Source organism: Plasmodium gonderi (assembly GCF_002157705.1).
Source record: "Plasmodium gonderi DNA, contig: Chr09, whole genome shotgun sequence".
NCBI classification, from domain to species: domain Eukaryota; phylum Apicomplexa; class Aconoidasida; order Haemosporida; family Plasmodiidae; genus Plasmodium; species Plasmodium gonderi.
In genome coordinates, this window is record NW_021628934.1 from 1267885 (window position 1) to 1291350 (window position 23466).

At 30.9% G+C, this 23466-nt stretch overlaps 5 protein-coding genes across 5 annotated transcripts; 3 read left to right on the plus strand and 2 right to left on the minus strand.

Moving 5' to 3' along the window:
- Nucleotides 1–2459: 2459 nt before the first annotated feature.
- PGO_092600 (parasitophorous vacuolar protein 1) lies at nucleotides 2460–3788 on the plus strand (the record flags this gene model as incomplete). Its single annotated transcript, XM_028687848.1, has 1 exon — nucleotides 2460–3788. One exon carries the CDS (start codon nucleotides 2460–2462, stop codon nucleotides 3786–3788), a length of 1329 nt encoding a protein of 442 aa, XP_028543649.1.
- Nucleotides 3789–6162: 2374 nt separating this feature from the next.
- PGO_092610 (26S proteasome regulatory subunit RPN7) lies at nucleotides 6163–8231 on the plus strand (the record flags this gene model as incomplete). Its single annotated transcript, XM_028687849.1, has 4 exons — nucleotides 6163–6525; nucleotides 7021–7353; nucleotides 7520–7951; nucleotides 8178–8231. 4 exons carry the CDS (start codon nucleotides 6163–6165, stop codon nucleotides 8229–8231), a joined length of 1182 nt encoding a protein of 393 aa, XP_028543650.1.
- A 773-nt stretch (nucleotides 8232–9004) lies between these two features.
- Nucleotides 9005–14515, minus strand: PGO_092620 (hypothetical protein, conserved; the record flags this gene model as incomplete). Its single annotated transcript, XM_028687850.1, has 1 exon — nucleotides 9005–14515. One exon carries the CDS (start codon nucleotides 14513–14515, stop codon nucleotides 9005–9007), a length of 5511 nt encoding a protein of 1836 aa, XP_028543651.1.
- A 1743-nt stretch (nucleotides 14516–16258) lies between these two features.
- PGO_092630 (proliferating-cell nucleolar antigen p120) lies at nucleotides 16259–18319 on the minus strand (the record flags this gene model as incomplete). The annotated part of the gene is made up of 1 exon (XM_028687851.1): nucleotides 16259–18319. The coding sequence occupies one exon, from the start codon at nucleotides 18317–18319 to the stop codon at nucleotides 16259–16261; it is 2061 nt and encodes a 686-aa protein (XP_028543652.1).
- Nucleotides 18320–20321: 2002 nt separating this feature from the next.
- Nucleotides 20322–23264, plus strand: PGO_092640 (A/G-specific adenine glycosylase; the record flags this gene model as incomplete). The annotated part of the gene is made up of 5 exons (XM_028687852.1): nucleotides 20322–21968; nucleotides 22189–22251; nucleotides 22470–22544; nucleotides 22965–23018; nucleotides 23169–23264. The coding sequence occupies 5 exons, from the start codon at nucleotides 20322–20324 to the stop codon at nucleotides 23262–23264; spliced, it is 1935 nt and encodes a 644-aa protein (XP_028543653.1).
- Nucleotides 23265–23466: the final 202 nt, after the last annotated feature.

Sequence of the window (23466 nt, forward strand, 5' to 3'; positions counted from 1 at the left end):
CTCTGCTAAGCATGAAGGAAGAAAAATGACAAGGTTCCAAAACGAAGGCAAATTTTCATTCCCAATTTATTTATTTGTTCATGCAGTTCACACGTGGGCAAAGATGTTTTTACACAAATGTATAAACTAGTTTTTTCTGCTTCTTGTGTAGAGGAGGAGAATATATATAAAAATAAAATGTGACATGTCGGTGTAATAATATGACCAAGTTTCATAACTTTATTTTGAAAAAAAGGGGGAAAAAGCTTGTGACCAGAGAATTGAAAAAAGAGAAATATTTCTCTGAACCAACGTTAAGGTATATATAAACATATGTGGATACACAAAAATACTTATTTCTGGGACTCACCTGTTTTTTTCGAACATGCACAAAGTCAGCAAGGCTCGGTGCTTGCGGGCTACAATCGAATAAGGTGCCCAATTTGCAAAAAAAAAAAAAATAATAATAATAATAGTATCAAATAAATAAACGGGTAAATAAATAAAAATGCATGCGAATAAAAATGTATGCGAATAAAAATGTATGCGAATAAAAATGTGTGCGAATAAAAATGTATGCGAATAAAAATGTATGCGAATAAAAATGTGTGCGAATAAAAATGTATGCGAATAAAAATGTATGCGAATAAAAATGTGTGCGAATAAAAATGTATGCGAATAAAAATGTAAACCTTCACATTTCGCTCAATTCAGTCGCAAATGTTTCGTTAAGCGCGAGTGGATGTAATCGCACCAACGCCATGGGTTGATATTAACTACCATTCCTGCATTTGCATGTGTAGGTATGTATACATCTATACACGTGTATACATAAGCATACGTGTATATATATAATATGTACGTGTTATGTATGCATGCTCGTTCGTCTCCATATGAACGAATGCACATGTGAATGCTGCGTGCAGGTGTTTGTGTACAATTCAAACATGAACTGTATGACCAAAAAAAATTTACCCCACGATAGTATGTATACCTCATTCAATTTTTTTTTTTTTTTTTTTGACAAAATGTGATATTTTTTAATGCACTACCATGTCATATGCTGTGGCACATACCGTCGCAAACACTGTCGTAAAAAACAGAGAATTTAGATTTTTTTTTGGCAAAAAAGGTGTTTATATATACATGTATACATTTTTTTTTTATCTCTTAATGTAAGAGGGTTAGAAAAGATCACCAGTACATGGACACGAACGATTTTATTATTTTCGTTTTTCTTTTTTTTTTTTTTTGTCGTTTCTATGGGGGAAGAAAATGAACAGCTGTGAAATCTACATTTTTCGCAAAAAAAAAAAAGAAAATGAAAAAAAACAAAGCTTTAATGCCATACTCCCCAGTGCATTTATAAATAAGCGATGTGTCAGGAGAGGTGAGCACTCACCCATATATGATATACATTCTATGGTAGCATGTATCGCATATGTACATATGGTTTTAAACATATAATATATATATATATAATATATACATATTAAATGTTAATATGCACAAACCTCATGATCAAACAAGTGGGAGTGCAGATGTGGTCATATTTTTTATTTTTTATTTTTTTTTAACGACATGCATAGAAAAAAGCGTGTGCTTTTTTTTCGTATCAAGAAGGGTCATTTGTTTTTTGTGCTGCATTATAACTCCTCTTATACTGGACCTTCAAGGGTCGATGTTAAAAAAAAAAAAAAAAAATAGAAAGAAAGGGGAAGATTCAATGTCGGTCGGATTACTTAACCCGTTTTGTTCTCTTTAAAAAAATAAATAAATAAATAAAACAAGTATTAAGTAATAAATACCCCCCAAAAAAACAACAAACAAGTAAAAAATAAATAAGCAAATTAATATATATAAATAAGCATGCATAAATAAACATGCATAAATAAACATGCATAAATAAATACGCATAAATAAATATATAAATAAATATATAAATAAATATATAAATAAATGAAAGCAAAAAAAAAAAAAAAAAAAAAAAAAAAAAAAAAAAAAAAACGTTAAGCTAAGCAAAAAAGGAATAGAAGCCCTTCAACTGAAAGAGGAAGGAGATTTTTTTTTTTTTTTTTATGCATATATATATATATATATATCTATTTACGCAAACTTTAACTGCTACGTTTTGATTTAACGTAAAAAGTTTAAACTGAAATAACTGTTCATTTCCATTACAGCAGTATTAAAACCATATCTACATTAATAAATACCCTTTCCGCACATATATAATACATATTATATATATACATATATATATATATATTTGTAACTCGTACGGCCATATTTCTCCGTGTGGTGCATATACCTACATAATATACTAGCACACCAACCCGAAAGAGTATATTTTGAAGTACCCTTTGTACTAAACTTGTGCACACACACACACGCCCACGCCCACCATATTTGTACAACTTTTGAAAAGAGAAAGAAAAAGGAATTGATTAGTTCCATTTACCACTTTTTGTTTTGCAAAAATGATGAAAAAAGCGGCCTTATCAGTATTACTTATTCTTCTGTCGACATATGTGAAGTGTGAAGAGAATGAGAAAAAATTACCACCAGAAATAGAATTCATCACAGGAAAATTAGAAACCCCTAATAGTGATCATGATAAGTTTTTGCAATTGATCAATGGTGTATTTACAAAAAAAGATGAAAATTACAAATTTTCATTTTCGAATAATGGATTCAAATGTGCACTTAACAAGTTTGATATTACTTTTAACAACAAAACAAAAGCTATGAACACTTTATTTACATCTGAAAATGAACAGTCGATAAAAGAAGCTGCAGAAGAATACAAAGTTCGATTGATGTTAGAATTAGATAATATTCGAACTTCAAGAGGAAATTTGAAAAATTTCAAAAAAGATTTTCAAGGAATTTGTATGAATTTTTTCCATGAATTAAGAAGAAAATTTTTCCACATATACAGAAGCGATGAGGGATCCACGGATGGTGATCATCTTAACGGTAAAGGTGATATTATGACTAGCGAACAATTAGCTGAAAGATTTGAATCGAATTACGATTCTTCACAATCTGGTGATAGTGAGGCAGCAGGAACCCATGGAAAAGATGGAAATCAAGATTTATCAGAATTGATAGAAGATGATGTTGAAGACAATCCAGATGCACCAAATAGCCACCAAAGTAGTTATGCATTCTCAACACACACATCTAAAAAAATTATATTTGATGGAAATAATGTTATAGAAGAAAATGAAAGTATTACGAATGATGGAGATGACCAAAATGATGATAAGCTTTTACAAGGACCCATGACAAAAGAAAAAGTTTTAACTATTATGTTAAAATACTCCTCTTTTAATATTGAAGGAAATTGCACAGAAGAAGATCAAACTAAAGAAAAGCCATTTACTGTCTTTTTCACTAGTCAAATGAGTAGAAACAATTTCAGTACTGTATGCAATACGAATGGTACAAATTATTTAAGAAAAGCTCAAGGTGGAAATTTTCCATTTCCAATGGACCCCATTAAACCAGAGGATTTAAACAGAATGATGGCAGACATGTTAAAATTCTTTGAAAATCAAACTGAAGGAAATGCAATGTTATTACCATTTCTAAGCAAAATGAATTTTATGGATGCCCTTGGAAGTTTAGGATTACCACAAGGTCTTGACTTTGATAAAATGTTCAATGGATATCTACAAGGAAATGTTACAACCACACCATCACCATGTTGTAGAGGTTCTCGCCCAAACATTAAGAGACCATCAACAGATGGTGGTGACTCCACTCTCCCACCCACTATAGATGATTCAAATGATCAAAACTAAGGAAAGAAGAAATCAGGGGAAAAAATGAGGAAAAAGAGAGAAAATAAGAGAGGAAACAAGAGAGGAAAAAGAGAGAAAATAAGAGAGGAAACAAGAGAGGAAACAAGAGAGGAAACAAGAGAGGAAACAAGAGAGGAAACAAGAGAGGAAACAAGAATGACAACAAGAGACACACGCATGCACATCCTGTATGTATAAATATATTGTTTCATTTTTAGTAAAAAAAAAAAAAAATAATAATAATAAAATTTAAAAAATAATAAAATTTAAAAAATAATAAAATTTAAAATATAATAAAATTTAAAAAATAAAAAAATTAAAAAAAAAAAAAATTCAGCACATAAAACGCTCATGCAATGTATGGTATATATATATGGTATGCATATGTGTTACGTACTCATGTCGCGTGTGTATTTATTTTCTTTATTAATTACATTTTCACCTTTGAAGGGTATGTGCATGTGTGGTATTATGATATTATACACAAAGTGGAGAAATGTAATATTTTGCAGAATTATTACACTGTACCATCCAAACACACATTATGCTGTGTGTTCGTTTGTATGACCAAAGAGAAAAAAAAAAAAAAAAAATACCCCCTCCTCCCCCACAAAAAAACACCCTCTCAGTGTGTATTTTTATTCATGTTACGTATTTATATCCTTATGATTTATATGCAATCTGTGTATATAACTGCTTTGAAAAGAAGAATAAAAATAAAATTATCGTTGTATAAATATGCATACATATATATGTACAAATTATATATTGCTGTATCATATATATATATATATATCCGCTCACCATTGTGTGATTTTTTTTTTTTTTTTTTAAATTGATAAAAATTTATAAATTTTGTAAAAATAAAAAAAAATTGCACACGCACACACCTGTAGTATATGCGTACATATCAGTACCAAATTGAAGCACGAGAGAAAGCTAAGGGGGTGAAACGCACACATCTGTGGATATGTATATATATACATATATATATATATATATTATCTGAACGATGCATATATTTCCTACACACTCAGGTGAGGTATGGAGCATATATATATAAAACCATCACCCGTTGGCCCTTTTTTCAATCGTCGCATGTATGGGAAGAACACTTAGTTTATCCCCACCTTTTTTTTCTGCTTAAATAAGGAAAAAAAAAAATAAAATGTGAAACTTATTTCTTTTTTGTAGACATTGCAAAGTTACACACGAAAGTGTGATCCGTACGTATATATCTCCCTGGTCTACTTCGATCCATATTGTTCTGCAGTTCCATATTCTTTAGCTCTATATGTGATTGTCCTTCCTAGGATGTTTTGTAACACAAAAGGAATGACATGACTAGCATACTTGTTGTTTAGCGGTTATTATAAAGGCAGTAAGGTAGTGAGGCAAAAAGTGGTAATATAAAAAAAAAAAAAAAAAAAAAAATGTAATACAAAAGGGGGGAAATACAATATCACCATATCGTGTTAAACATTTTAATTGCTCGATCTAGGGTAAATATAAATACATTTTCGCAAAATGAAAAAAAAAAAAAAAAAAAAAGGTGGCGTATGAGCATGATATTTTAAAGCTGAATTGGGGAAAATTCTGCTTATTAGGGTTTTCCCACTCCTTCGTCTTCATCTTCTTCATCTTCTTCATCTTCTTCATCTTCTTCATCTTCTTCATCTTCTTCATCTTCTTATCTTCTTCATCTTCTTCATCTTCTTCATCTTCTTCATCTTCTTCATCTTCTTCATCTTCTTTATCTTCTTTATCTTCTTCTCCTTTACCCCTTTTTTTTTTTTTTTTTTTTGTTTTTTTTTCCAATTTAAAATTTGCTTAAATGTGAAACGTAAAATTTTGTAGTGTAAAATACACAAAATTGAGTTAACTCTCCAGGAAAAAAAGCTCGGTTACCCGAATGGTCACCCATTTTTTAGACTTTTGACAAGGATTGCATAACGGTCCCTTTCATACGCGTGAAAATTATCACTTTGAAATTAAAAAAAAAAAAAAAAAAATTAAAAAGTGAGAAAAGGTTAGCCACTCTGGCAACATTTCCCACTTTAACTGCATTATCTCATTTGAACCCTGAACCAATTAAGAGATAACACAAAAGTGTATGTGCAATCCATCTCCCCCCTAGCCATTATACATATGTTAAGCATGCTCTTTTAACATGCACAAGTTTCTCCGCCCTACCCTCTTTTAAGGAATAGAAAAGAATCACCAATTTTCAAATAACAAAAAAAAAAAAAAAAAAAAAAAAAATTGAGGAAAAAAAGAAAAAAAATTGAGGAAAAAAAGGAAAAAAAATTGAGGAAAAAAAGGAAAAAAAATTGAGGAAAAAAAGGAAAAAAAAAATAAAGGGGCACACAACGAAATGGAAGAGAACAAAGAAGATATTTGCGAGCTGAACAAAAACAGCTATCCCAATTTTTATCTAGCAGACCTATTTTACATTTTACAGTTGTCACATATATCACAGGAGGAGAAAAATGAAACGTTTCAAAAACTCCTAGATGAAATAAAAAAAAATAATATGTACGCATATTATACTTATGTATGTGAAGAATTAAAGATACCCATAGATCAAGAACTTTACAATTCTTTAAAAGAAAAAGCAGATGAAGAAATTAACGAAATAGAAAAAAAAATTCAAGAGGCTTCCGAAAATTTTGATTCAGTTGAAACCAAAAATGACATTCTATTAAAGGCAAATTTCTTTTGCAAAATAGGAGACAAGGTTAGCATTAGCAGACAAATTCAATAACGACAATCTCTCCACACGGATACATTCATGTGTGTGTGTATGTGTGTGGGGGGAGATTCTCTGGCCGAAAGAACTTGTACATACTCACGCAGCACATATTTGAATGAGTTCTTCTGTGTTTCAAGACATGCATATTGTCAGCCCCTCCACCTTCGAGAATACACAGCAACTGTAGCTATAACTTCAGCTGCAAATGTAACTGATATGTATGCATGCAAGAACACACGTACACACATAGACTCTGTAGTTGTGTTTCATTTTTGCATTCTACTGTGGACCCATTTTAAATGACTCATCCTTTTATGTATCTCATCAAGGAACAATGCACATGTTGTTCTTCCCCTTCTCTTCCTTCTTTGGTCTATTCACATCACCTGGGAAAGGACGCCCCATAACATCTACATTTTAAATGTAATAATAACACACACACACACACCCTTTTCCATCCTACTTCTGAACACATTGCAGGAAAATGCTCTGAAGGAATATGAAGAAGTGTACAAAAAGGGAATAGGAAATGGAGTTAAGTTAGATATTCTTCTGACGATAATAAGAATAAGTATATTTTTTAATGATTTGAAGAATACTAAAAAATATTTAGAGAAAGCAAAAATGCAAATGGAAAAAGGAGGAGATTGGGAAAGAAAAAACAAATTAAAAATATATGAAGCTTTAAATTATATTATGATTAGAAATTTTCCTGAGGCTTCCAAAATTTTAATAGATGCCGCTTCTACATTTACAGCAACAGAGATTATTTCTTATGATGAAATTATATTTTATGTTGTCATTCTTGGAATAGTATAAATTAAAAATTAAATAAAACACTGATTCGTTCGTTCGTTCGTTCATTTATTTATTTTTTTGTGCAGGGAAAATTTACCGCACGCGCTATAAACAAATTATATATACACTTCTTTACATATACTAATTTCTTACATTTTGTTTTCTTCACCTCCCCGAACAGATGACAGAAGAAAGAACCGTTTTGGACAAAAAAGTTTTAAATAGTTCAGTTATTTTACAAGTAACAAGTAGTGATGAAGATTTGCATAGCTACATTTCCTCCTTCTACCATTGTGATTATCGAACATTTATGGAAAAGACAATAAAGATTGCTATGAGAGTAAAGAGGGATAAATACTTTGGAAGACATTACAGATATTTCATTCGAAATACAAGAGTTAGAGCTTATAAACAATTTTTAGAACCTTTCAAAAGTGTTACACTTAAAAACATGGCTTACGCTTTTGGTGTAAGTGATGAATTTATTGAAGATGAAATTTCCTCCTTTATTGCAAATGGAAAATTGAATTGTAAAATTGACAAAGTGAATGGTTCTATCGAAAGTAATCAACCAAATGAACGAAACACCTTATACTTAAACACGATTAAAAAGGTACAGCTTCATGTTTTTCCTACTGGAGATATCGCATCACATGTTGTGTTTTGTGGACCATGCGCTCGAGAGAAAAATGTGTGACTTGTGTTTTTTTATCAGCCTTTCTGTTATTGGGGCTAACGATGGGGAACACACATTTTCTCTCATATGTACATTTGTACGCACGTGTACATTTTAGTACTAATTTTCGCGCGTACTTATTTTTTCTTTACAACTTTACCAGGGGGATATTCTTCTAAATAGGATACAGAAACTGTCTAGAGTAATTGACATGTAACATAAAACACCATCAGTTTTTTTTTTTTATTCTTTCTAGAGAGGATTATAAAGCAGTGTACGCAGAATTTTTATTTTTTCTAGAGAGGATTATAAAGCAGCGTACGCAGAATTTTTATTTTTTCTAGAGAGGATTACGTAACATGTTTACCTTTTTTCAATTTTTTTTTTTTTTTTTTTTTTTTTTTTTTTTTTTTTTTTGAAATACTTCCTTTTTACCTGCACAGTTCAGAATTTTATTTAAACATATATTTTGATACTCCTATCTCATTATATGTTTTTCATTCTCTTACATTTGCTATGCCCCAACATAAATGCTTGAGTTTTTTTTTTTTTTCTTTTTTTTTTGCAAATCAAAATGAATAAAAATTTAAGTACACATATGTGCTCGTAAATCAAAATGGACATATGCACACGCTTAAGGAAAAAAGTTGTCGCTTGTTCAATTCACATAAACATTGGGTAGTAAAAAAAAAAAAAAAAAAAAAAAAAAAATGCAGTGCAGGATAACATAACACAGCACAGGTGAGTTACATTCCAAATAATCGATTTGTAAAGCAAAGAAAAACTGAACAGTCCAAAGTGTCCATCGCGATAACTGTGCAAATGACCCAATAGAGAAGAACAACGGAATAGGATAACAATTCTCTTCAACTTCATACACTTGTACGTGCACATGCACATGGAAATGTGCATAAACATATCAAAATGTACAAGGACACACGTCGTGCCGGATGTACATGTAGAAATTTCTCAACATATTCGCAAAATTGTTCATGCGTGAATCAACTTGGAAGTTATCCCTACAATATACTGCAAGTAAGCGGTTTTCAATAAATAAATATCCTTGTAGAGACTAAAATGTAGTTTATGTATGTTAGTAGTGCTGAATGGATGCAATCGGAGTGGTTTAAAAATGATTTGCAATATTTTATTTTCTGCGTCCGCATTAAAAATAGATGAATGACAATCATCTCTGAAAATGTAAAGAAAAGCCCTGACATTTGTTAAGGCATATTTTGATATAAGCGAATTTGTTAGCTTGTACAACTTCAAGCTCATTTCATAATTTACCAATGTGTCTTTTTCACCATGAATAAAATTGATTTGTAAATTAAAAAAAATGGTATTCAAATATTTTATTTTTTTTAAATCATTTAACACTTTAAAAAACTCTTTTAATACAATTATATTATCCCAGTCAACATATGAACATTTTTTATTCATAACAAACCAACTGAAAAAAAATAAAATACTATTACTTAAAATGCTTTTTACCAATTTTTGAGTATTAGTAAATGGTGCAACTAACACAATTCTATCTACTGTTATTTTTAATTCATTTTTTAATATTTCTTCCATTATTTTTTTCCGCGCTTTTTCGCTCTGTAACGTTTTGTTTACAATAACGGTTTTTATCGCATTTTCTTGTGTTCCATTTTTATGAATTCCTAACTTGGATTTCTTTCTCTGACTGTTCTTTGCAACAAAATTGAGGTAACTATTCCCCTGGTAGTGCAACCCCCTTTTTTGGTCTCTTCTTTCATCATACCATATTTGTCTCACTTTTCCCTTCCCCCCAAAATTATTATCTTCTTCCCCGTTTTCTGCTGCACCGTTTTCTTCTGCACCGTTATCCACTGCACCGTTATCCGCTGCACCGTTATCCGCTGCACCGTTTTCTGTTGCACCATTGACACTTACCCACCTACTTCGGCGCTGCGTCCCCTCCATTGACGAAGCTGATTGCATAAGAACATCTTGAAAGGTTAATATTTTCCTTTCATCATACACATATTCATTAATTTTGTTCTTCTTATTATCGTTTAACTTGATCGATAAGCTATTTTCCTCCTTTAGGGATCCCTTAATCGGTTCCCTTACTTTCCTATGAAATGGAGTTTTATATCTCCCTTCGAAGAAATCGTTGTACAGACTTTTAGCTATATCCAGCAGAAGTTGCAGACTCACACAACATCCGAGGGAATAGCCAAGAATGTTTATGGACACATTTTCCATGTGATCCCAGTTATCACTTCCTACAATTCCCATATTGCTGCTTGTCTCGTCTGTATTCAACTTTCTAATTTCCTTTAAGGCCTCTTTTAACGCAGCAAATGCACTTGTCTTGAATGTCAATGGAGATGGATGACCCGTGCTGTTGTTATATGCAGGATAATCCAAGAGCAGAAAGGAATATCTAATTTTCTGTTTTTTTTTTTGCTTTCTATCTTTATATATTAATGGACCATATATATCTGTGTAATTTAATTTTCCTTCCTTTATTTCTCCTTCATGTTTTTCAAAAGACGGGTTTCTTCCTTGCATATGATAGGAAATAAAATCGAACAATTCATCTCTATCACTTTGGTTGCTCGATTCGCTATCACTTCGTTCTATGAAGAAATCGTATGTTTCATCCTCGTCCGTTTGTTCTGTTTCACCTGAATATTCAGGCTTTATTACTATTGTATCCGCTGTATGGTTGTCCCCCTTTATGTGCTCATCATCTTCAGTATCCCTCTTGGATTCCTTAACCCTTTCCTTGTAATAGTCCAGGAATTCACCATAGTTGTGAGGGCCAAACATATCGTACCTCTTATTGTACTGTTCGTAATATGTAACAATTCGGTTGTATATTTCCATGGCGTTCTTATGCAAATTTTTGTGAACAAATATTTTCTTGGGCAATTCTGGGAATTTTTTTTTTTTTTTTTTTCCTCCCCTGTATGGAGCTATGGAATTGTGCATGGCTCCCTTCGGGTAACCAATATTATAGCTTTTCTTTTTTTTTTGAAAAAAAATATTCTCATGTTCAGGGGAAATTTCCCATTTTTCTTGCTTACTGTTCAGGCGAATTTCGTTCCTAGCAACTTGGTTTTTTTTACCCACTTCGCATGGGAATTTCTGCCAGCACACCTTTATCTCAGCCTCTGTCTCAGCATTTGTCCCAGCCATTGTCTCAGCTTTTGCCTCAGTCTTTGTCCCAGCCATTGTCCCAAAATTTGTCCCCAATTTTGTCCCAAGCTTTGTATGATTGCCCGAATTTGTGTGCATGTTTTTTTTTATTTTCCTCCTTTCCAATTTTCCCAGATATTTTTCATACTCGGATGGGGGAATTTCAGTGGCATATCGAAGAATTTTATACACGATATTTAGTGAATCCATTGATTTCATATCTTTCCCTCCAAAAATAACCCATAAAAAAATGGGTACTTTTTCAATGCTCTTCCTTTCTACATACCTTTTTACCTTTTTTACATTTTTATTTTTAAGATGACTAAAAACAGAATCATACGATTTTCCGTTTATAAAATTACGTAATTTAAAATTATTTATATCTCCAATATTGATATATTTGTTACATTTCTCATTTTTCACTACGACGCACGTGGTTAAGTCTTTTTTTTTTTTTTTTTCCCCTATGGTTACATCCGTAAGTTGTGTTTTTGTTGCATTGATATTCTCCTTTCTCATGTCTTCTTCTCTCCCTTGATCCAATGTGTGAACTTTGTAAATATCAGCTTTATGCACTTTCACCTTCTTTTTCCATTCTATATCCTCATTTGGGACACATGAAAGGAGCAGTTTACTTCTCATCTTATGATATCTGAAATAAGTTACCATTTCGTTTATGTATTTGTGGTAATACTCAAAAAGGAAAAAAATATTGTCACATGTATAAGGAAATATTGGTTCAATTTTGCTATTTCCAAAGGTCATATAAACACACGAACAATCCAGTAGGGATCTATCCGATAGAGTGAAAATTTTCTGTTGGAAAAGTAGTTCTTCTGGCATAGTTTCGTCTTTCGCATTTGTTTTCAGTTTATGATCCTTCTGATGAAAATTTTGTAATTTACTTCCACTCTCACATGTGTCGTAAGTATGATTTTTCTGCCCACGCTTATCTAGTTCACTTATTATATCCACCTTGCTTATCCGTTTCTGAAATGTTGGTAGTGTTTTTTCTCTTTCTACCTTTGTACTTGTATTGTCATTTCTGAGAATAGCCTCTCCCTCTAGACTATTGCTTAAACATGGCGTGTTTTCCTCCTCTTTTTTATGAACAGAGGTGAAGCACGACACATGCCTCTTAAGGGAAGATATATCTTTTAAAGAAGTGGAATAAGTTCTCTTTGCACATTTGAAGGAGATATGATCTATGAAATATTTATTTCGTTTAATGTTTATGAAATAACTGCTGCCTCTTTCGTTGTTGTGTATTTCTTGAGAATTCTCTTTATTTTCTGTGTCTTGATTCTGTCCATTCTTTTCTTTCTTTTTCATTTTATTTTTTTTTAAAAAAGTCCAAGAACCATTATTGATTAGAGTAGTGTCGCTTGTCATTTTCTGTATCCTAAGAGAATTTTCCATGTTGTGAATATCCAAAGGAGAAATCAAGTAAGCATTGTAAATATATGGATAATTAAAAGATGTTGTGTTTTCATCAATTAAAACGATGTCTTTTATGGGATGAACTAGTAATTCAAAATTAAGTCTCATTAACATATAGTTATACAAAGTTTCGGGGTTCTTATTTTCACCACTACTGGTATAAAAAAAAAGTTCATACCATGTATTTTTATATTTAAAAAAATTAACATCTTCATTTTCTCCTCTAACTGTTGGAATTTCAAAATTTTTACTCAACTTATATTTGTGCATCTCTAATTCGTTTAAAGGAATTGGTTTCTTTGGTAAACTTAAAATTTCTCTCTTTGCAATTTCGATATTTTTTGCATTTGACAAAACATGTTTGTGTCTATCCTCCTTTGGGTATATTGTTAAATTCTTTATGTATACATTTTTGCTTTCTATGAACATATTCACTAATTTATTTTTAGGAACAAGCTTCATTTTCATTTTCCCCTTCGTTGTTGTCAATCCGTGGAAGTATTTCATGGTTGTCCCTCTCTCTAGTTTTAAGCGCTTGGGTAGGCGGCTAGTTGGACAGTCAGGTAAATTTCTTTCTCCCTCGCCAGACAACCCGTTTGTTAGGTGGCTAGCTAGACAGTCAGGTAATTTTCTTTCTCCCTCACATGACAAGCAGTTTGATAGGCGGCTAGCTGGACAGTCAGGTAAATTTCTTTCTCCCTCGCCAGACAACCCGTTTGGTAATCCCTTCATTAGAAATTTGCCTGTTGGACAGTCCACTGCTGCTTCTAAGCCGCTACTTGACATAGTTCCAAATTTATTTTTCTGTGTAAGTTGTCGGGAAGTTTTTCCCTTATTCTTCAAGTAATTATTATAAATTTGTCTAAAAGTGAACTTTTTTTTTATACCATTCAGATGTGTGGTGTTACTGATTACGTTTGTAAATTCCCTATTTTTCTCATCTAAAGATACATTAAATTTTACATGCATTGACTTATCATCTCTTTTTTTGTGAACCCCTTTGCACTTAAAGCAATCGTATGATGTATCCACTAGATAATCATGCGAATGATTGGTCATATGCACAAAGGGAGTATGTTTCAAGTATGTTAATCGTGAATTTTCTTCTTTATCCATCTCTCTTTGGAGGTGTTTATTTCTTGTACTTTTTTTAGGAATCACATCTTGGATGTTTCTTCTTACCATGTATGGTATATTTATCACTTCTGGTTCCATTGTTCTATTTATATTACTGCCTTGCTTAATGTGATCATAATGAAATGCTCGATTTTGGCTATTTCTTTGATTCAGTTCAGATGGAGATGCAGTACAATTGCTTTCCCACATATGATTTTTGTCTTCCATGTTTCTTTCATCTTTTTTCTCGTCTCTAATTTGTGTATTCCTGTCGAATTCATCGTGTGCGTTTCTTTCGATATATTCCTTTTTCATAAATGTTTTTTCTCCCCATAGTTTGTTTAACATTTTTAGTTTCAGTTTCAGATTTAGTTGACTTTCAGAATGAAGTTCTACACATTTAGAAGCGGTGGTACAAACATTGTAAGAATGCCTATTCACACTTTTATGTTCATATTTTTCCACATTATACTTATAATTTGTTTCTTTTTTAAAATTATCCTCATATATATATTTGTAATAATCGGAGTGATGAACTAATGTTTCTTCCATTTTGTCATTCAAGGATGGTTTTCCCTTAGAAGTGGACAAGAAAAAATTCACAGATTCACTTAATTCATCTTTTTCAAAAAGCAAATGTGTTTCAGTGGTTTTCATCTCTTCTTCCCTTAGTGTGGTGCTATCCATCATTTCATACGTGCTTTTTCCGTTTAAGTTTTTTTTTTGCCAACTCTTTTTTGGGAGATTTTTCTTCATGTATGGTTTTTTCATTTTTGCATAAACTAACGGAAAATGAAAAGAAGTGTGAAGGGATATCCAAAGGGGGTTACCTAATCGATTGTTGTCAGAATATCCATGTGTTTTTTTTAATTTCCTTTATTTTGTCTCCTCACTTGTTTTATGCCCAATTAATATAGGGAAGAAGTGAATTATCATAACATGTGCCCGCTGAGGGGAAAAGAAGAAGAAGAAGAAAAAGAAAAAGAAGAAAAAGAAAAAGAAGAAAATATCGCATGCATGCCCTTTGCGTCTTTATCATACAGAACAATTCACGCACAGGATGCTAATATCGATCAAAGTGGACAAAAAAAAAAAAAGAGCAGAAGAGCAGTAATCCTAATGTGTGCATACACACACACATGCACGCACACCACTTTGAGTAGGGGATTATTGATCAGTTGCACTAAAGGCAAGCTTTTTTTCTTCTTTTTTTCTTCTATTTTTTTTTCTTTTTTTCTTCTTTTTTTTTTCTTTTTTTTTTCTATTTTTTTTCTTTTTTTCTTCTATTTTTTTTCTTTTTTTCTTCTATTTTTATTCCTTTTTTACAACATGCACCTTTGCCTAATGATTAGCAGAATTGTGCCTAAATGACCTTTGCTCAATTCCCTCCCTTCTGTTTGCAACTTGTTCCATTGCACCTCCTTCGCATCCTTCTGGTTGTTCAAAAATGCTGTTAATTCAATGTTTATATTGTAAATAGGAAAACATTGGAGGAAACTGACAAAAAAAAAGCGAAACAAAATGCACTTTTTCGTTCATCCATTTTAAACAAAATTAGACAAGAAAAAAAAAAAAAAAAAAAAAAAAAAAAAATACGAACAGACACCTCAAAATGGAAAAGTGAAGAAAAATAAATCACTGCTTTGAGCTTTTTCTTCCCACCCGTTACACAGTCAACTGTGAATGCAAACTTTTCAGCACCCATAATCGCTGCTTATTGATCTCTTCATATTTTCTGATAGACATTTCTCATGTTAACAACTACCATATTTTTCTGATTGTAAGGCAAACGATGTTATTTTGTATGTATCAAATCACATTTAGAGAAAATACAAAGGACTACATGAGTTGGTATATTGACAAACAAAAAAAAAAAAATAAATAAAATAATAAAATAAAATGGTGTAATATAACAATAAAATAAAATGGTGTAATACAAGAATAAAATAAAATGGTGCAATACAACATAACATACTATAACACGAACTAACAATCGTTTAGAATAACACTGAACACATATTTTATGTTCATGCTTTGAGCACAGGGAGAGGTTTTATATTGCCCATACATTATATCTCTATTTTGGTTACAAAATGAAACAGAAAAATATGTTTGATGAATGAACATGTATGACATAGAGATTTTTTTCAACTTGAAAAAAAAAAAAAAAAATTTCTAAAAATTAGGATAGAGTATCTCTACCAACTCTTTCCAAATTCTAGGTGTTATGTGCCAACTGGTATAAGAAGATGTAAAATATCACAAAAATGGTTTGTTGTTTATAATGAGTACACAAAATGAAAAAGGATTTTAATTTCTGTTCATATCTCCCCACGTCTTATCTTTTTTTCTCAAAGTAAAAAAGGTAGATCCCGTTTGAGAATACCGTGCTTCTTGTCAGATTCATATGACACAAAAATTAAAAGTGATTTTTTTTTTTTTTTTTTTTTTTCTCTTTACCCATCGGTCACTCCTTATCGGTTACTTCTCATTATTTTAGTGCTGTGTCGGGTTTTATTTTTTTTTGCCTAACTTTGACCTTCCCCTATCAAACTTGGGTCCGTTCTTACCAAAATTATGATCCTTTTTTACCCGTTTGTTACTATTCTTGGTGTTTTTTTGACCTCTTTTCACAGGTGCTTCGCTAAGATTCCCTTTCCCTTTACGAAATTTTTTCTTTTTTCTTTTTACTTTGAATGCATTTTTGGAATATTTATTATCCCTTCGCCCTCGCCCTCGATGTGTTCCGTACGAATCTCTGGATGCGTGATTGTTTGATTTTTCCTCTCCACTTCTGCCATCATCCAATTGATCGCTTTTACTAAATTGATCGCTTTTACTGAATTGATCGCTTTTACCCAATTTGGAATTCCCTCCTTTGTGCGTAGCACCATTACCACTCTGCCTCTTCTTCTTCTTCTTCAGCACCGAAGTTGTATTCTGTTTATCTTTCTCTCCCTTGGAGTACACAATATTGGAGCGTTTCCTTAATTTGGCAACAAAGAAGTTGTCATAGTTATGCTTGTGAAGATATATCCTTCTGCATAATGCAATTTTGCTCGAGAATTCTTTTTTCCTGTAATGAGTAATCCCAGGGTCTCCTATTTGTGTGTCAAGGGGTAAAAGATTGACATCTCTTTTTTTTAGAATATAATTTATAACTTGTTCATTTTCTTCAACTGTTATACTACAAGTTGAATATACAACAATACCATCATTTTTCACTAAATTGATAGCATTATTTAAAAGTTTTCTTTGTTTTTGTGCTAATTCTCTTATTTCTTTTATAGTTTTTCTTCTCGCTTCTTTATTTTTGTTTACAACTCCTGTTCCACTACATGGTGCATCTAAAATAATTTTATCAAATTGGAATGTCCATTTTTTTGCAATTTTTAAAGCATCAAAAGAAGTAATTATTAAATTACTGATTCCCATTCTTGCAGCATTTGCTTCAATTGATTTACATCTCATTTTGTTAATATCATTTGCGTATACAAATCCTTTATTTTTTTGAAGTGTACATATGAACGTACATTTTCCACCTGGTGCTGCACACATATCTAATACAACTTCTCCTTGTTGTACATTTAATTCTAACACAGGAATTAATGAAGATGCAGATTGAATCATATAGTATCCATATAAATACTCATTTAAGGATCCTACATTTGAATTAACATCATTTACAATTATTCCTACGTTATTCCAGTTTTCTCCTTCTTCCACTGCTATGTTTTGACTCTTAAGTATTTTCATTAAATTATTTCTCGTAATTTTTAAACTATTCGTTCGTAAATGTATTTCCTTTGGTATGTTATTTATTTCTAAAAAAAAATAAAGTTCTTTCAAATCAAACAGGTAATATAAATACTTTATTAACTCTTGGCTATACTCATAGTAGTACGAATAGTAAAATAAAAGTTCTTTTATTATCAAAGATTTCTTTACATTCGATTTTCCACCTGGTGCAACCATCATTACTTTTTTTGTTTCACTAAACAATAACAGTAGGTACTTCATCCGGTCTTCTATATCTTCGCTCTTCATCATTTGTTCATTTTTGTATATCCCCATATTGTCGTAGCATATCTTTTCGCTTTCATTTATCCACTTTCTTTTATTTTTTTTTCTCATCATCTTTGCCACTTGGGCTCGCACGTCAGTCACATGATGTGGCATCTTGGACGATACCAAGTTTGCTTCATCCGAGTGGTGACTAACATCATCATCTTTATCATCATCATTATCATCATCCTTATTGTCGTGCTCTTCTACCACCTCCTCTTCTGATTCTTCTCCTTGGGTGTTCAAATCCCCATATGACATGCTACCACTCTCCGAACCACTTCCCATCCCATCCTCGTCCTCCTCTAATACATCGCCCTCCTTCTCCTCCTCTTCCTCTTCTTCGCTACCCGATGTGTATTCATCATCACTTGCATTCAGTTCAAAGTTTTCATTTTCAAAAAGGGCAAATGTTTTTACGTACTTTTCCCCGTTGTTTTCACCATTTCCTTCTTCATTTTTTGCATCCTCAAGAGAAGCCTCCTTTTCCCCTTTATTTAAATTATTCATTTTGTTTGAAAAGAACTGATGGATAATCACTTGTTCTTGAGCATAATAATTATACACTTTTTTATGACATTCGTATGTTTATCTATTTTCATACGAAGAGAAATAACTAAATTATTTCTTCGATTTCATTGGGGGTAACATTTTTTTTTTTTTTTTTTCTCTCAACTAATGGGAAAATTTCATCCACGTTTAGAAGTTCCTTCTAAATTTGAATTTTGAAAAGTAAGGCAAAAAAGGGGATGAAAAATGAAAGGGCAAAATTGTTAAAAAATGGTCAATTTTTTTTTTTTTTTTTTTTTTTGGCATACAATGATACAAAACAAATAATTTAAAAAAGTAGTTTACGCTGTTATATACTTCGATTCTGTCATGAGCAGCTGTGAGGACACAGCGGTATAGTGGTATATGTAAAAGAAGCGGTAAAACTTGTAAGAAAATAAACAAAAAAATTAAAAATATATTAAAAAAAAAGGAAAAAAAAATCTGCAAGTAGTAGGGGATAAACAACGACTAAAAGGGAAAAAGAACAAGTTTGTGCTTTTTTACAAGCAAAGTTTAAGAATATAAAATAAAATAGAAAAAAAAAAAAGTGCACTTAATTATGCATACATATGTATATATATGTATACTTTTCCTTCCCTCTGTCCCTCACCCCCAGCTCATTTTCAGCTATCAAAGCATGCATAGTGGAAAAAAAAGATTTTTCATATAAAAGAAAATACAAATGTCTGCTTTTTGAACCTATGCAATCTATAGGATGGTGTGAGAAGGAACGAGGACTAAACATAAACACCACATCGGTGGTAATAAGATGCACATAGATGAAGAAGAAAAAAATAAAAAAATAAAAAGTATATGAAATAGAAGGTTGCATAAAAGGGTGAAATAAAATAATAATTGCACACAGAGAGAGTAAAATTACAAATAAAATAAATAGGGAAAAAAAAAAAAAAAAAAAAAAAAAGTCTCATCATCGTTAGAACTTATAGCAATAACCTTATTTTTAAGGCGTTTCTTTCAATGTACCAAATTATGAATTAAGGGGGAAGACTTACATATCCTTAAACCTACTGCATACATCGAAAACTTACAAAGTGATATGATCAAAAAAAAAGAATAACAAAAAAATGGAAATTTATGGAACAAAAATTTAATTCTATCATCCATATTATCTGATTCCTTTTTTTTTTTTTTATTTTTTATCACAATTTGTTGTTAACCTGTACATAAATTGGAAAGGAAAAAAAAAAAAAAAAAAAAAGGAAAGAAGTGAAGCATGAATTAAAATTTGCGAATTTCACAAACTTGGAAGAAAAGACATATTTTTCTGACACCCTCTCTATGAACATGCTTTCCAACCCATCTGTGTCACAACTTCTGTATTATTCTAATTTTTTTTTTTTTTTTTTTTATGTCCTCAGATAAGGAAAAAAAACAGACGATAATTTGTTTGAGGGGCAGCTAGCTATATACACACCTGATTCAAAGAACTTCAAACATGTGATAAACATTACCTGCCCATTTCTTTACTCAAAAAGAAAAAAAAAAAAAAAAAATATAATAAAAAGAAAAAAGTTTTGAAAAAAAACACACAAGAAGAATACTCCGAAAGGGGGAAAGAAAATAATCTAGCACTTTTCACGTCGTTTAAAATGTTTAAAAAAAAATAAGTAAACTAAAAGGACCATGTACGGTAAAGGACACCTAGGAATTACTTTTCTCACTTTGTAAACAGTAAAAAGAGAGGCAAACAAAATAAAAAAAATAATAAAAAATAAAGTGTAATAAAATAAAAATAGTGTTATAACAGTTCCAAATTATAAGAATAAGCATCGAGGATGTTTCCTCCACCCCTTTTGTTAGATACCCTCTTACCCCTCTCTCCCTTCCCCGTTTATACATTTCTAAAAATTCCAAATAGGAAGAACAAACTACATTGCATTTTTTTAATTTTATTTTGTTATATTTTTTTTTTTTTTTTTTTTTTTTGATAAAGCAGCGTATGCAAAAATATCAAATGGTGGACACGAAATCTGATCACCCCCAGATAAGCGTCGATGAATGGGACGAATCCCAGTCGAATGGAGGAAAAAATGTTCAGGCTTCTCCGAGTGAGACAAAAAATGTTCAGGCTTCTCCGAGTGAGACAAAAAATGTTCAGGCTTCTCCGAGTGAGGCAAAAAATGTTCAGGTTTCTCCGAGTGAGGAACCTGCCCTCCCAGCGTACCACTACGATTTTTTGAAAAAACACAGCTCAGAAATAAAAAAAGATCTGCTAGCATGGTATTACAAATATAGGAGAAAATTACCATGGCGAAATGACCAACCACCTTACACAACAAGTGTTCAGATGGATGGAGAAAAGAGTCAAGGAGATATCAGAAAGTACTTTTGCAAAGTGGAAAATATGGAAATTAATAAAAAATTGGAGAATAATGAAGATGAAACTATAGTTATGTCCAAAGGGAAGAAAAAAGATAAAGGGAATTTACCCCTTCCTAAAATAAAAAGAATTAAAAAGGAAAATTTAAAGACGGATATTTGTGAAGAATTAAAAAATTCATCTATAAAAGAGTCGAAGAGTAAATTGGTATCTTATTATAATTGTCCTATTAATATAAAGGAGACAGAAATAAAATATATGGACAATATATTTTGTAATAGTAATAAGAAATATTTAAGCTTGAGAGGTTATCAAATTTATGTAAGTGAAATCATGCTTCAGCAAACCAAGGTACACACTGTCTTGAATTTTTACCTAAATTGGATGAATAAATGGAGTACCATATTTGAATTAGCTAAAAGTAACTTGGATGAAGTACTGATATTATGGAAGGGATTAGGGTACTATAATAGGGCGAAAAACTTATTAAACTGTTGCAAAAATGTTGTCGAAAAATACGATGGGATATTTCCAAATGATTTGAAATTATTAAAAGAATTACCAGGAATAGGTGATTATACATCCAAAGCGATTTGTATACATCTTTACAACAGGAAAGATGTATGTATTGACACAAATATTATACGGATTTTTTCGAGAATTACAGATACGATTAATTATAACAGTTCTACTGTTTTAACGAAACATTGTGAAGAGATAAGCAATATTTTATGTTCGGACGATTCCAATTATTCTGACCTTAGTCAGGCCTTAATGGACCTTGGGTCAAGCATTTGTAATAATTCTCCCCAATGTAAGCAATGTCCCTTGAATAAACACTGTCTTATATATTTAAAAAAAAATAATAAAATATACAATTCATATAATTTGAGTCATCCTGATGATTGCAAATTGTGTGTTCAAGATAGAAACGTCGAGATTAAGTGTGTTCCATTAACAAAAAAAAAAAAAAAAACGGACAAAGTGTGTCTTGTTTTGTTAGTAAAAAAGAATAACTGTGTGAAGAGAAACCATGTAAAGTGCGACCATGTAAAATGTGACAATGTAAAGAACGGCCATGTTGAGAACGATCGCGTGCAGAGTAGGCATAAAAAAAAAATAACCTTAACAGGTCAAGCAAATAGAGAATATAAAGAAGGTGATTACTACTTGATGATAAAAAACACAAATTCGAATTTATTTTCAATGCACTATTTATTTCCCTTTTTACTCCTCGATCAATTTGATAAAAAAGTTGCTCATACGGTATAATTATGGAAGAAGAGAAAAATTATTTGAAACGTCCAATATTACTTATTTTTGCATATATTATATATTTGCCTATCTTGTTTCTTCACGTGAACATAAACCGTTGCCATACGTGCGTACAATAATTTATATGATATAGGGTTTTTTTTACAACCGTTGTTTTGTGCATATATATCTGTACACCCTTCCTATATGTTCCCATTTCCCCCCATTCCAGCATTTAAATGAGATATTAAGCAACCTAAATTTGAGCACTTCTCTGAGGGATTCCTTTACATACGTAATTTTTGTGTTTTTCCTTGTGATTCTCTTCATATGTATATGAAAATATTTATACTATATATATATGTATTTTTTTTTTTTTTTTTTTTTTTTCTTTCCCCCCCCCCTTTTTTACCTGCACAGTTCAGGTGTATATATGCTTGTCTGCTTGCAAAGATGCACACAAAATTTTTACAAATAGCTATTTTTTTTTCTTTTTTTCTTTTTTTTTTTAAGATTAACCATTTTAAACATGTATTTTCTCATCTCACATATGACACGTATATTTATGTATGTTCCGTCCTGAACGCGGTAAGAAAAAAAAAAATTGGGTGTATGTTTTTTTTTTTTTTTTTTTTTTTTTTTTTTTTTTTTTGTTTTTTTTTTTTTTTTTTTTTATAAAAATTTTAAATATTTTTTCCCCTTTTTTTGGAAAAAATAAAAAAAAACCAAAAAATTTTACGGATTAAAATAAAAAAAATAAGGGATTTTTTTTTTTTTTTTTTTTTTTTTTTTTTTTTTTTTTTTTTTAATTTTTTTCTTTTTATGTTTTTTTTTTTTTTTTTTTTTTTTTTATTTTTTTTTTTTTTTTTTTTCTTTTATGTTCTTTTATTAAAAAAAAAAATTTTGTTTTTTTTTTTTTTTTTTTTTTTTTTTTTTTTTTTTTTTTTTTGGCTTTGTCTGTTTTTACTCTCTATACAAATTTTACATATATATTACCCATTTTTATAGGAAAATATAACAACAACGCAAGAAATTGCATGGATTAAAATGAAAGACATTAAGGTATTTTTTTTTTTTTTTTTTTTTTTTTTTATCCTTGTCATGTTCATTTTGTAAATTCATTCCTGTATGACTTATTTATTTTTTTATTTTATTTTGCACTACTTACGATCATATGTTTTTAAAAAATAACTCCCCTCCCCCCATTTTCAGGACTTCACACACAACAGCTTTTGTCAACAGATAATAGATCACTATAAAAAAAGTGTTGCTGAGAATAGAACGTATTTCTCAGGATTTAACATATAAGACACATTGACTCTGGGGGAAAATACAGACTATGTAGTTTAGCATTTTCCCTTAAGTGCTAAGAGAAAAGGTGGCAAAATTGGCCCCATTGCATGTGCACATATATATGAGCATATGTATCCTCGTACTTATATGCTTACACACCTTTGAATTTTTGTTAAACTCAATTTACTCTAACATGACTTACTGTACAACGACATTT